Source organism: Lepidochelys kempii, chromosome 1 (assembly GCF_965140285.1).
Source record: "Lepidochelys kempii isolate rLepKem1 chromosome 1, rLepKem1.hap1, whole genome shotgun sequence".
Classification (NCBI taxonomy): domain Eukaryota; kingdom Metazoa; phylum Chordata; order Testudines; family Cheloniidae; genus Lepidochelys; species Lepidochelys kempii.
Window position 1 is genome coordinate 138,698,110 of NC_136380.1, and position 14,086 is coordinate 138,712,195.

At 38.3% G+C, this 14,086-nt stretch overlaps 1 protein-coding gene across 4 annotated transcripts in view; it reads left to right on the plus strand.

The window, feature by feature from the left end:
- TXLNG (taxilin gamma) overlaps positions 1-14,086 on the plus strand; it is a 51,896-nt gene that overhangs the window by 7,002 nt on the left and 30,808 nt on the right. For all 4 annotated transcript variants that reach the window (XM_073356054.2, XM_073356064.2, XM_073356081.2 and 1 more), the window contains exons 2-3: positions 4,197-4,506; positions 5,319-5,410. In XM_073356054.2, the coding sequence (XP_073212155.2) occupies positions 4,197-4,506; positions 5,319-5,410 (402 nt within the window). The remainder of the gene's footprint in view (positions 1-4,196; positions 4,507-5,318; positions 5,411-14,086) is intronic.

Here is a 14,086-nt window from a genome sequence, read left to right on the forward strand (position 1 = left end):
AAGGATCCCCTGTAGAATGCAGGCAGAGAGCAATTAATGTGCATAACATATATTCGGAAAGAGCTGCTGAGGCCAGGACTTAGATTTATAGTGCATAGGTGGTGCGCAGGTCAACAGTCACAGCGTTTCATGTTGAATTACCCTCTTACTCACACATCAGGCTGCATGCAAATACTCTGGCTTGCAATAGAATCCCAGTCCTGCTGCACGTGTGCATGTGATTTAGTGGAGATCCAGGCCCATCCCTTCAGGATAAGAGCTGCTGCTGCTGTGGGGTAAACCACGGGCAAAAGGAAAATCATGTTATGCATGACTTTTCCCCCCGCCATGACAAATTTGTAGCCTTACTTACAATTGCCCAAGTTGTGTGTCTGCCCTGCAGTTTGATATGTGCACACTGTGGTCTATACTACTTCGATCATGTTGAAGAACACACTCAGTGAATGTCTACAATTATTGGGGGGTAGAAGCATCACTACAATTAAGACTGAGACTACATTACCATTTATGAGTTAATTTTTCTAAGTGTTCTGAAATCCACAGACTTACTCTGATTGTCTTGATTTCTTATGCCTTAGATAGGGTTAGTGGTCCAAAAATTTGAGGCCATTTGAACAAGGGATTCCCCAAGATGCAGTGGTCTTTTTTTTAAAAAAAAAAAAGTCATGTGACATCAAAATGTTATTTTAACGTTTTTGCACAGACCTGAGGCTCAAACTATGGCTCGGATCTTCCCCCAAATACATCACCTTTTCAGGCTTGATTTCGACTAGTGTCTGTCACCCACCATTTCTTTGGGCAAGAAATATTTTAAAAGCTATTCAAGATAGAAGTTCAGTTTACAGCCTGGTTCTAAGATGACAAGACAGATGTGACCAGGTGTGCTGGATTGCAGCGGTACTCAGGTTTGGCCCAGCCACCCCTCTATCATGGTCAGCGGTGTGGAGGGCCAAACTGGAGTGGCATTGCAACCCTGATGCCCAGGTCACAACACCCAGCGTGGGGAGCTGAGCCCAGCCCTGTGGGACGCAAGAGCTGCCACTGGCCCAGCCCCGGAGAACACAGGAGCTGTATAGTGGTCCGGAAATGTATTAGACATTACAAAGTCAAAGGTGCCACTGACAGGATATTTTGTAGATCTGACGTTGTCAGTCTGTTTACCCTGAGACGAGAAATGGATTAAACTGATTTGGTTTATTGTGCATAGATGAGATAACTATGTTCTTAATTGTTAAAGGGTTTATATTATGGTATACTGCATCCTATTAATAAACATGCCTATATGCAGCCTATGAGAAGTGTGGTTGAGGTTTAACTAGTTTTTATAGCTGATGGGACCTGTGAGGAGTTTTTTTTTTATTATAGGCATTTTCAGGGCTCTTTACCATAAAATTACAGTGACAGAATTTATATCATTAAACCAAAGGTTATATTTTTTTCTTAAGACATAGGAGGAAGCAAAGGTTGAATTATATGTGGACTCATACTGTTAATGATAGCTTATGTTTCTTTGAACAACTCTAGTCATTTTTGTGAAAAAAGAAAATGGCCTTTTCTACAGAAAAATTTGCACCAGATAATTTAAACCAGTGCAAACCCATGTGTAGACACTTGTCTTAAAACTTGTTCCTTATCAAATTAGTCTGGAATAAGTCTGATTTAAAACCAAAATGAGTAGCACACAACCCATTTTGCAACTTCTAAACCTTTTAAAATCGGTTTAAAGTCACACCTTAAGTTTATACCAGTGCAACACTGTATGTAGACATATCCTTATAATAACTTGGAGATACATTTACCCTTGCAAATGTCATGCTGGTTAGTCTGTATCATATTGTACCCCATGGCTTATTTCTCACCCCTAAAATTGGTAGTCAAGTTAGGTTTGAGACAGTTTGGGAAAACTTGTATTGCTACTACCCATGATGTACCTGTGCTGTGAAGAATAGACTTCATTACTGTCAAACTCTTGCTTTCCATCACTAAAATTCACTTAAACGTTTTAAAGGGTTTTTGGAAGAAGATTTACTTTTACAATCATGATTCCTTTGAATAGCCATTATGTTATACATGTTGTAATGGCATGATCATGAAAAGCAGGAATTTTGTCTCAGCTATTCATTTGCCGAGGTATTGGCCTGGCTCTTGATTAAAGCATACAGATTAGAATATTCAGGCTCTGATATTGTCTATCCTTAAATGATTATAGTGACTGATTATGTGTGGTTTTTTCATGGATGAGAGGATTCACTGGTAATAGTTGCATTTAGACTTACAATTGTTAAGGGCGTGGCCACCATCTGTTCAATTCCAGAGGTCCACGGTGGGTTTCAGTATGGCACCAAGAGAACTATGTCCCACAAGTGTGGATTTAAGCATAGACCAGTCACCAGAGAGAACTACAGCTTACCTTCCAGTTAGGTGCTGACATTCTTCTGACTTCATATCTGTTTGAGGCAGATTTTTATGAATATTACAAAGATGTCATTGTCTACCCACAGAATTACAGATAACGTGTCTTAATATTCTAAACCCAGAGCCAATTGGTATAAGTGATTTTTTTTTTTTTTTTTTTTGCTACTGTAATATTTTCAGAAAGGTGAAATGTGACTGAAGATGAAATGGCACATACTCTTGTTCCTTCTCCATATTTTTAACTGTTTTTTGTAGCATAAGTTTTAATATCAATTTCTTTTTAATTTAATCAGCTTAGTAGTGTGTCTTGCAAACTCTATTACTTTTATTTTGCAAAAAACAAAACATTCGTTTTCCACCATGTATTTTCCAGGAGGATTTTTAAACACTTCAAATTATTAAAATGTCCTGTTTCTTCCTCCTCTTTCCCCTCTCCCTCCTGTAAGTGTCCTTGTTCCATTTTTGAACTATTGTTTGAAATGTTAATATCTTTACTCTTTGAAATTGAGTCATAAAGTAGCTGTCAGACTTCATTAAATTTCTGCTGCTGGCATTTATTGGTGCTGCGGAGTATACAGGATGGCGTCGACATGTGTTGTAGTTTAGTCTCGCCTGTAATCAAGGACCATCTAGGTGTGGGTTCAGCAATCTTGCATCTGAGTCTATGTATTGTGATTTGTTTTACTAAATTAGGAAAAACAGCTTCTCAAACTGACGCTGGGGATGCAAAGGTCAGAAAAAAGAAAAGGAGTACTTGTGGCACCTTAGAGACTAACCAATTTATTTGAGCATAAGCTTTTGTGAGCTACAGCTCACTTCATCGGAGCTGTAACTCATGAAAGCTTATGTTCAAATAAATTGGTTAGTCTCTAAGGTGCCACAAGTACTCCTTTTCTTTTTGCGAATACAGACTAACACGACTGTTACTCTGAAAAGTCAGAAAGTCTGTGTTTTTAATGCGGGTGTACATATTTTTGAAATTGTTAAATATATGTGGCTTTCTGATTTTTCAGTAATCTTTAGATTGTGTCACATTTTGAATATAGGGTGTAGGCTGGTTCATGATTTATTAAATTTCTTGAGGGTCATATTTGAGTGTTGTTACTTGAAAATTAACTTAATACTCCTGCTTCCTGTGTCTGACAGTGTTTTTCATTTGATTCCAAATACTTAGACCAATGTGTCCTTATTTTAATACTGTAGTCAAAGCTGCTAGAACACTATAGCTTTCTCACAAATAAAAAGTTAACATGGAAATATAATTTTAGTATGTAACTCTTCTAATACTCCACTTTTGGAATGACAAGCCATGGAAGATAATTCTTAGCTTGATTCATTCTTAACACGGTGATGTTTCAGTGGCATACTCTGTGTGTTTGGGGAGTGTCTCCAGGTAGTAACTACTTCACCTGCTCCATGAGTTTTAAAAAAAAAAAAAAAAAAAAAAAAGCTGGAGTCCTGTGTACCTGCATTTTTCAGGTTACTTTCTTATGAGAAAATTGTCAAGTGTAGTGCCTGCATTACTCCTTAAATATTTGGGGGTAAGTTGGTCATCTTTAGATGTTGCTTTCAGTGAAAAGCAAAATTGCTTGTGTGTGTGTGTATACACATACATATACACAATATTAGTTTTTCTAAAAATATTGACTATAGTTTGCAGTTCAACTTAATGATACAGTAGCTTTTTGGATTCTTGTTTAAGCATACTGAAAATAGAGTAGAGAAATTTTCAAGTCAATTTGTCTTGGTAGCTGATCTAATTACTTCTTCCCCTTTTCTAGTTTATGATTGGTACAACCGATGAAGCTGGAATTTGTGAGATCGGAATGAATACTCAGGATCAGTTGATGAACAGCAAATGCGTTGAATCTGGCACAACTTTGCAACATCTGCAGTCCAATTGTGATGGCATAGAAAGTACAGCTGCATTGGAAGATGAAAATTATATCTCAAAAAATAGAAAGCCTATGGATTCAATGGACTGTACTCAAGAATCACGTGAGGAGACTCCTGGGAGAGAAGAAGCCCGTACTGAGCCACCTGATGGCGAACAAGATCCGGAGACTGAAAAAAACAAAGAGAAAACCTTAGGTATGCACTGTTTTAGGGTTTGTCTTCTAAATTACAGCAAGTTTTATGTTTTGAAAAAGATGGCAGTTTTAATGTTTCCTTAAAAATGGGCTTCACATTTTACCCTTGCAATCTCTGAGTTATTCTCAGGAGCTTTAGTTTTGTTGCTAAATGGCATTTTGTCCTCCTTATCATGATGTGTGTTGGGGGAAGTGGGAAGATATGTTTTAAAAGGTCACTGGTTAAAATTAATATTAAAAAGTCCCTCACCTGTTAATATGTTAAAATCTAATCCACTTGTCACAAGTTGTTTTACTTCTTGCATTTCACTCAGTATGATCAATGGAAATAGACTAATCGGTTTAACTTCTGGTTTTTAAAGATTATGATGCTGCATTACTTGGGTTACATACACTGAAGATGACTGTATATCAGACCACTTTTTTACTTTTTACTCATGAATATTTTTCTGTATTTCATAACAAAATCTGAATTTTAGGTCTCGGGTTTCAAAAGTGTATTTCTTGGTTTGTATCTTCTGAAAGAGAAATTATGAAAGTCAAAACATTCTTGTGGTCTAAGGCTCTGTGCATACTGCAGTTGGGTTAAATATACTTCCACCCTACATGTTATACAATTCTACAAACAGCAAGATAATTATATGAATTCATTGTTTTGTAGGGACTTGTGTTGCCATTCTCTAGTAAAACAATATACAGCTATTAAACTAGCATGCCATTAAAAACATTCTAGCTCATCATTAATACAGAACTCTTTTCAGAGGAAAAGCTTTCATAGCATGTTTTCAGTATTTAATTTTTTTTCATCCATAGGAAAAGAAGTACTGTTATTGATGCAAGCCTTGAACACACTTTCTACTCCAGAAGAAAAGTTGGCAGCTCTCTGCAAGAAATATGCTGATCTTGTAAGTATTATCTATAGTTAACAGATACCAAGAGTACATCTAAATTTCTATTTCTTGTAAAATGGTTTTGGAGAAAGTTATTCATCTCCTTAAGAATGTGAAAATACATATTAACTATGGAAGAACAGCAGATTTATTTATTTATTTTAATTCAAAGATGTTTTTAACTGATTCAGCTATGTCCTTGCATTAGCAGAATGTATTGGTTGCAACATCCAGGTTTCTGATGGAAATTGTTGCAGTCAAAATAAAAATTTAACACTGGAAGTCATTTTCACTTTTATCTATGTCTCCACAACTGCTCTATAAATCTAAAGAAGAATTTCATTATAATAGTATTCTGATAATGAAGTACTGCAACATACAATGATAGAACAGATTTCAGTGCTACTAGCAATAAAATCAACATCTGTAGTCCAGTGGTAATTAAAGTTTTTCTAATGGGCTAAGAGAACATTGTGCCCCTATTCTGCAATATTTCTAATTTTTTATAAGCTTGTCAATATCTACTTGTCTCATGCTGGAAGATTATAACTTTCCATTGCTGAACACATCAGCTAGTTGTGAATATGATTAATCTTTTCCACAAAAATAATCCCACAAAAATAGTGTCTGGATTGTATGTGAGGCAAGGCAGCATGCTCTAATGTGCTCAGCATACTATAACTTTCCAAGACCATACAATGTAGTTCAGCCATTAGTGATAGAAAATGACGACCTAGTAAAATTTTTGGAAATTGGGAACAATGTAGGTGGACCTTCTGTTCTTCTCCAGTATGTCTTCTGAAGATTTAGTTTCTTCCTTGGTTTTAGAACATTGCCTCAAGTGAATGTTTGTTATTCTAATGACTGTAAATCGCAATGGAAGCATATGGTCTTTTTTTCAGAACCAGCCCCAAAAAAAGAAAACGTTGCCAGTTCACTATCATAGTTTTTTATTTGGGGAGGATACTACACTGGTGATTGAGAACAGGTGTTTATTATAGAACAGGTTTCAGAGTAGCAGCCGTGTTAATCTGTATTCGCAAAAAGAAAAGGAGTACTTGTGGCACCTTAGAGACTAACCAGTTTATTTGAGCATAAGCTTTTGTGAGCTACAGCTCACTTCATCAGATGCATTCAGTGGAAAATACAGTGGGGAGATTTATAAATCTTATAAATTACAATTATAAATAAATTCTAATGTATAGTATTCTTATTATAAATTATTTATAAATCGTATTATAAATCTCCCCACTGTATTTTCCACTGAATGCATCCGATGAAGTGAGCTGTAGCTCACGAAAGTTTATGCTCAAATAAATTTGTTATTATAGAACAATGTATTCTGACATAATTTGGTACTTAGAGAAGGAATAAAACTGGCTAGCAAGGTTTCTATTTGGATGAGTTTCAACAAGGCCTGTCAAGCCATTAAAAAACTTAATTGCAATTAATTGTGCAATTAATCGCACTAATAAACAATAATAGAGTGCCAATTATTTAAATCTCGGATGTTTTCTACATTTTCAAATATATTGATTTCAGTTACAACACAGAATACAAAGTGTACACTGCTCATTTTATATTTTTCTGATTACAAATATTTGCACTGTAAAAAAACAAAAAAATAGTATTTTTCAATTGACCTGATACGAGAACTGTAGTGCAATCTCTTTATCATGAAAGTTGACCTTACAGATGTAGAATTTATGTACAAAATAAAACTGCATTCATAGATATTAAGGTCAGAAGGGATCATTATGATCACCCAGTCCGACCTCCTGCACAATGCAGGCCACCCACCCACTCCTGCGAAAAACCTCTCACCTATGTCTGAGCTATTGAAGTCCTCAAATCGTGGTTTAAAGACTTCAAGGAGCAGAGAATCCTCCAGCAGGTGACCCATGCTCCATGCTACAGAGGAAGGCGAAAAACCTCCAGGGCCTCTTCCTATCTGCCCTTCCCAACCTCAAATATGGCGATCAGCTAAATCCTGATCATATGGGCAAGATTCACCAGCCAGTAACTCATATTCCACCCCATCTAACATCCCATCACAGGCCATTGGGCCTATTTACCATGAATAGTTAAAGATCAATTAATTATGCAAAATCATGTTGTCCCATCATACCATCTCCTCCATAAACTTACCGAGTTTAATCTTAAAGCCAGATAGGTCTTTTGCCCGCACTGCTTCCCTTGGAAGGCTATTCCAAAACTTCACTCCTCTGATGGTTAGAAACCTTCATCTAATTTCAAGTCTAAACTTCCCAATGACCAGTTTATATCCATTTGTTCTTGTGTCCACATTGGTACTGAGCTGAAATAATTCCTCTCCCTCTCCGGTATTTATCCGTCGGATATATTTATAGAGAGCAATATCATCTCCCCTCAACCTTCTTTTCGTTAGACTAAACAAGCTAAGCTCCTTGAGTCTCCTTTCATAAGACAAGTTTTCCATTCCTCGGATCATCGTAGTAGCCCTTCTCTGTACCTGTTCCAGTTTGAATTCATCCTTCTTAAACATGGGAGACCAGAACTGCACACAGTATTCCAGGTGAGGTCTCACCAGTGCCTTGTATAACGGTACTAAAACCTCCTTATCCCTACTGGAAATACCTCGTCTGATGCATCCCAAGACCGCATTAGCTTTTTTCAGGGCCATATCACATTGGCGGCTCATAGTCGTCCTATGATCAACCAATACTCCAAGGTCCTTCTCCTCCTCCTCCTCCTCCGTTACTTCTAATTGATGCGTCCTCAGCTTATAACTAAAATTCTTGTTATTAATCCCTAAATGCATAACTTTACACTTCTCACTATTAAATTTCATTCTATTAGTATTATTCCAGTTTACAAGGTAATCCAAATCTTCCTGGATGATTTCCTGGTCCTTCTCTAAATTGGCAATACCTCCCAGCTTTGTATCATCCGCAAACTTTATTAGCACACTCCCACTTTTTGTGTCGAGGTCAGTAATAAAAAGATTGGTCCCAAAACTGATTCCTGAGGAACTCCACTGATAACCTCCCTCCAGCCTGACAGTTCACCTTTCAGTAGGACCCGTTGTAGTCTCCCTGTTAACCAATTCCTTATCCACCTTTCAATTTTCATATTGAGCCCCATCTTTTCCAATTTAACTAATAATTCCCCAAGTGGCACGGTATCAAACGCCTTACTGAAATCTAGGTAAATTAGATCCACTGCATTTCCTTTGTCTAAAAAATCTGTTACTTTCTCAAAGAAGAAGATCAGGTTGGTTTGGCACGATCTACCTTTTGTAAAACCATGTTGTATTTTGTCCCATGTACTATTGACGTCAATGTCCTTAACTACTTTCTCCTTCAGAAGTTTTTCCAAGATCTTGCATACTACAGATATCAAACTAACAGGCCTGTAGTTACCCGTATCACTTTTTTTTTTCCTTTCTTAAAAATAGGAACTATGTTAACAATTCTCCAATCATACGGTACAACCCCTGAGTTTACAGATTCATTAAAAATTCTTGCTAATGGACTTGCAATTTCGGGTGCCAATTCCTTTAATATTCTTGGATGAAGATTATCTGGGCCCCCCGATTTAGTCCCATTAAGCTGTTCGAGTTTCGCTTCTACCTCAGATATGGTAATATTTACCTCCATATCCTCATTCCCATTTGTCATGCTACCATTATCCCTAAGATCCTCTTTAGCCTTATTAAAGACTGAGGCAAAGTATTTGTTTAGATATTGGGCCATGCCTAGATTATCCTTGACCTCCACTCCATCCTCAGTGTTTAGCGGTCCCACTTCTTCTTTCTTTGTCTTCTTATTATTTATATGGCTATAGAACCTTTTACTATTGGTTTTAATTCCCTTTGTAAGGTCCAATTCTATTTGACTTTTAGCCTGTCTCACTTTATCCCTACATGTTCTGACCTCAATAAGATAGCTTTCCTTACTGATCCCTCCCATCTTCCACTCTCTGTATGCTTTCTGCTTTTTCTTAATCACCTCTCTGAGATGCTTGCTCATCCAGCTTGGTCTACAACTCCTGCCTATACATTTTTTCCCCTTTCTTGGGATGCAGGCTTCCGATAGCTTCTGCAGCTTTGACTTGAAGTAATCTCAGGCCTCCTCTGCCTTTAGGTCCATAAATTCTTCAGTCCAATCCACTTCCCTAACTAATTTCCTTAATTTTTGAAAGTCAGCCCTTTTGAAATCAAAAACCTTAGTTGCAGATTTATTTTTGTTAATCCTTCCGTTCAGTTTGAACTGAATTAGCTCATGATCACTTGAACCAAGATTGTCCCCTACAACCATTTCTTCTATGAGGCCCTCACTACTCAGCAAAACCAAATCTAAAATGGCATCCCCTCTAGTCGGTTCAGCAACTACTTGATGAAGGAATCCATCAGCTGTTGCATCTAGGAAAATCTGAGCCCTATTATTATTACTAGCACTCATCCTCCAGTCTATATCTGGGAAGTTAGTCTCCCATGATCACGCAGTTTCCATTAATATTTACTTCATTAAAGAGGGCTCTATCCATATCCAAATTAGATCCCGGTGGTCTATAGCACACCCCAAGCACTGTCCCAGGGGAGGCTCTAGTAGTTTTCTTCCCCAATGTAATTTTTGCCCAGACGGACTCTGTCTTATCCATTCCATCACTTCTTATTTCTTTACATTCTACCTCATTATTGATATACAGTGCTACTCCATCACCTTTACCTTTATTTCTGTCTTTCCTAAGCAGCACATACCTTTCAATACCTGTAGTCCAGTCATGACGACTATTCCACCATGTTTCTGTTATCCCTATAATATCTGGTTTCACTTCCTGCACCAGTAGCTCTAGCTCCTCCATTTTGTTACCAAGGCTCCTCGCATTGGTGTACAAACATCTTAATTTTTGCTGTTTGGCCTCGCTCACATTCTTTACTCGATTAGGCACGGACATTCTACAGCCAGTATAACCTATTAGACTGGTATCCACCCTGCCCTTCCTCCTTATATACATTCTCCTACCCACGGCTGTATCCTTTCTTACTTGTTTTCTTCCCCCTCAATGCTAAAATCCAGCATGGAGATTACCTGGACATCTCCCAACCTTCTCTCCCAAATTCCTAGTTTAAAGCTCTCTTAATCAGTTTTGCCAGCCTCCATCCTAGAAGTCTGTTTCCTTCTCTACTCAGATGAAGTTCATCCCGAGAGAACTGTCCCCTGTCCATGAATGCCTCCCAGTGGCCATACATCCCAAAGCCCTCCTTACAGCACCACTGCCTAAGCCATCTGTTCATAGTCATAATCTTCTCACACCTTTGTTGCCCTTCTCTAGGAAAAGGCAGAATCCCACTAAAGATCACCGGAGCCTCGATTTCCTTAAGCATCTTCCCCAGCCTAGCATAGTCTCCCTTAATACTTTCCAACGAGAATCTGTCTGTATAATTTGTTCCCACATGAAGGCTAATTAGGGGATTCTTTCCTGCTGCCTTTAGGATCCTTTTTAACCTCAGGTCTACATCCCGTATCTTAGCACCTGGAAGACAGCACACCCTTCTATTCTCTGGATCATCTCTGGTTACAGGCCTGTCTATTCTTCTCAGTAGAGAGTCCCCGATCACATAGACCTGCCTTTTCTTGGTAACAGTGCTATTCTCCAGTCTATCCCCTGTTCCCTCTGGCTGCAAGTTCTTTCCATTCCTATTCTCCCTTGTAATCCTCTTCAGCCCATCCTGTATCCTCCTGGGGCTCATATTTGGTGTAGTCTCCATTGACTCTTCCCCTTTTCCTGTAGGACTAATCGCTCTTCTCTTCTTCCTTGCCCTTCCACCTTCAGTGACTTCCTGCTGAGCCCCTTCTTCATTTTCCAACTCTGCAAACCTATTCTTGAGCTCTGTTTTTCCTTCACTAGCCCGTCTTTTCCTCTGCCTGGTTCTTTTAGTCACATGCTTCCACCGACTACTTTTCTCACCCAGTCTCCGCTCAGAATTCCTCAGTCCTGCTTCCATCTGCAAGTCTGAGCTTTTCCCTTCAGATACCTCATGTCTTTGCTCCATAATCTGCTCGAACCCCTTCCTAAACTCAACCAAACTTTCCACCTGCATCTCCAAACCTCGGATCTTTTCCTCCATCAGCTCTAATCAGACAGCATTTCGTGCAGACAAAAGTCTTACCAGGTACCCCCTCCATGATCATGTACATACCGCAGCTTCCACATCCAGTCATCTTCCTTGTGTCTTCCACTACATGGGTCACTCCCACTGCTGCCTCTGTATCTGTCATAGCCTTCCCACCTAAATCTTGTTAATCTGGAAAACACAAACCACACCAAAATATATACACCAGTGTCAAAATATACAAAGGAAATATCCTTAAATCAACAAGACTTTTTTATTATTAATTTGCTAATCCATTTGTAACCAGCCTTATTCAAAAATCTTCGTCCAATCCTAGTCATAACATTCTGTAACAACAACTTTATTCCTGCACCAGGATTATTGACAGCACAGCTCTGGAAATGACTTGTTAGCTGAGGCTGGAAAGTGAGCAGATAAAGTAAAAATGCTTTAGTTTTAAATCATTATTTTTGCAGTTTTTGTAAAAGCAATCTAGAAAGATGCTTTACACCCCATTTTTTAGGTCAGATCTGGATCTTAAAACCTTTAGTCTGTACATGTGATCCATTAGTGGTCCAGTCTATCTCCTTCACATCTTAATTCGTCCCATCTGGAGAGCCCAGTTTCTTAGACTAATAGTCACTCTAAGATGGTGGCTCAGCACACCTTGTTTCAAGAAGGGATTTTCTTACAGTTTCTAAACCAACATAGATGCCAGCCTCTGGGGATAGGGAGCTCACGCAGAGATTAATTAAATACAGGGAATTTGAATATTGCAGGAGAGGAAATGATAAAAATTGATTAGAATTTGTGCAATTTGCTCTGACTTGGCTTTCTCCTATGAGTGAACAACTCCCTGTAATCATGACAGAAATCACCAGTTCAGTGGCTTCCGTCAATAAGGAGGGTGGGAAGGGGTGGTCATTCTTGCAAAGGGTAGTCCACGTTCTGATGCTTCCTGAATGAAGCAAAATCTCCAATCCAGCAGATTTCTACATATTCAAGGAAAGAAATACATCACAGCCAACTGGCGAAGCAGGGAACAGCTAGATCATGCAAAATTGTTTCTCCTTCCAGAAATCTTTCAGTTTCTAATGAGGAAATTTGGAGTACCAGAGAGAGATCTATTTGCATCGTGAACAAGCCGTGAGGTGTCTCCTTTTCTCTAAAAGTGATATCCAAGAGCAATAGGCGAAGATCAGGAGGGAATAAACACAGATAGTATTAGTGGCTCTGTATTGGGTGAGTTAGGCCAAATGTTTCTGATCCCAGTGGGGAGTCCATCCCTGTTGTCCACCCTTTAAGACAGGATCTGTTTTCTCAGGGACTGATTTTGTAACCCAGAGCCAAAGTATCTAATAACTGCCTGGCTTTTGAGCCGTCACACATGAAAGCAAGAGGCTACTTTGAAGACATGGTCTCCACTCGGCTGGTATCTAGAAAAGCTTCCACTATTTTTTTCAATTCTGGAACCTGGCAGAAGTTCAAGCTGTGATGCAAGAAACATAGTATGTCTCCGTCACCATCTATATCACAGACCTTCGAATTCTTCCAGTAGGATCTAATAAAGAGCTTCACAGCTTCAATGTTAAAATATCAAGTGGCTGCATTTTCTAGCATATTTTCTTCCACAGGCAGAAAGAGGATCTCTTTACAGTGGAATATGAAGCATTTCCTCAGAGAAAATTTTCTCTATCATCCTCTTAGGATTCATCGAGCACCGCTATGGGATCTCAGTTTGGTTAATCTGACTTAGAACCTCTCTGAATCCATCGGAAAGCTATCCTTGTATTTCCTGTCAATCAAGGTGGCCTTCCTGTCTACCATCACCTCCACCCAAGGGGTGTCAGAGCTTGGGCTCTGATATTGAGAACAGGACTACATATTCCACAATAAGGTTTTATTCCCCAAACAAATTGACCCTTATCCCAAAAATTAACACAGTTTTTAAGAGCCCTCGAAATCATGCTCCCCACTTGTCTAAAACCATCTCACCCAAGAGAGGAGCTCTGGTAAAGGTTAGATCTTCTTAGAGCCCTGAGTATCTGTCTCCATCACACATCGGTTCTAATGCTGTATTTATTTTCTGCCATTGGGAAAGGAAAGAAGTCAAATCTCCTATTTCAAGATTGTTGAGATGGTGCATCCATTAATCCTATAAGCAAGGTGGATAAAAATCATATTTAATTTTCTTTTTACTATAATATATTAATATCATGTAAGTTAAAAAGAAACATTCAAGAGGTATATATTTACTGTCAAACTTTAAAGAAAGTTACGCCATTGAAATGGTGTTGAGCATTAAACATCTGAAATCAAAGTTTGTTGTAGTGGTAGATCAACTTTGACAACACTAGCTTCTTCTGCAGGTGCAAAGAGCATATTTTCTTTATTTCAGTTTCTTCATCAATTCAATGACTAGCTTATTCAAATTTGAGAATCCAATTGGTAATTGAGCAAAAAGAACTTGTTTTATTTTTTTTCCAATATACAAATAGAAACAAAATGTGAGACAATAAGGTCTTAGTTTTAAAATCTTTAAGGACCAAGTGACCAGAAACAATCAGTTCAAATCACTAACTACAGATAATTCT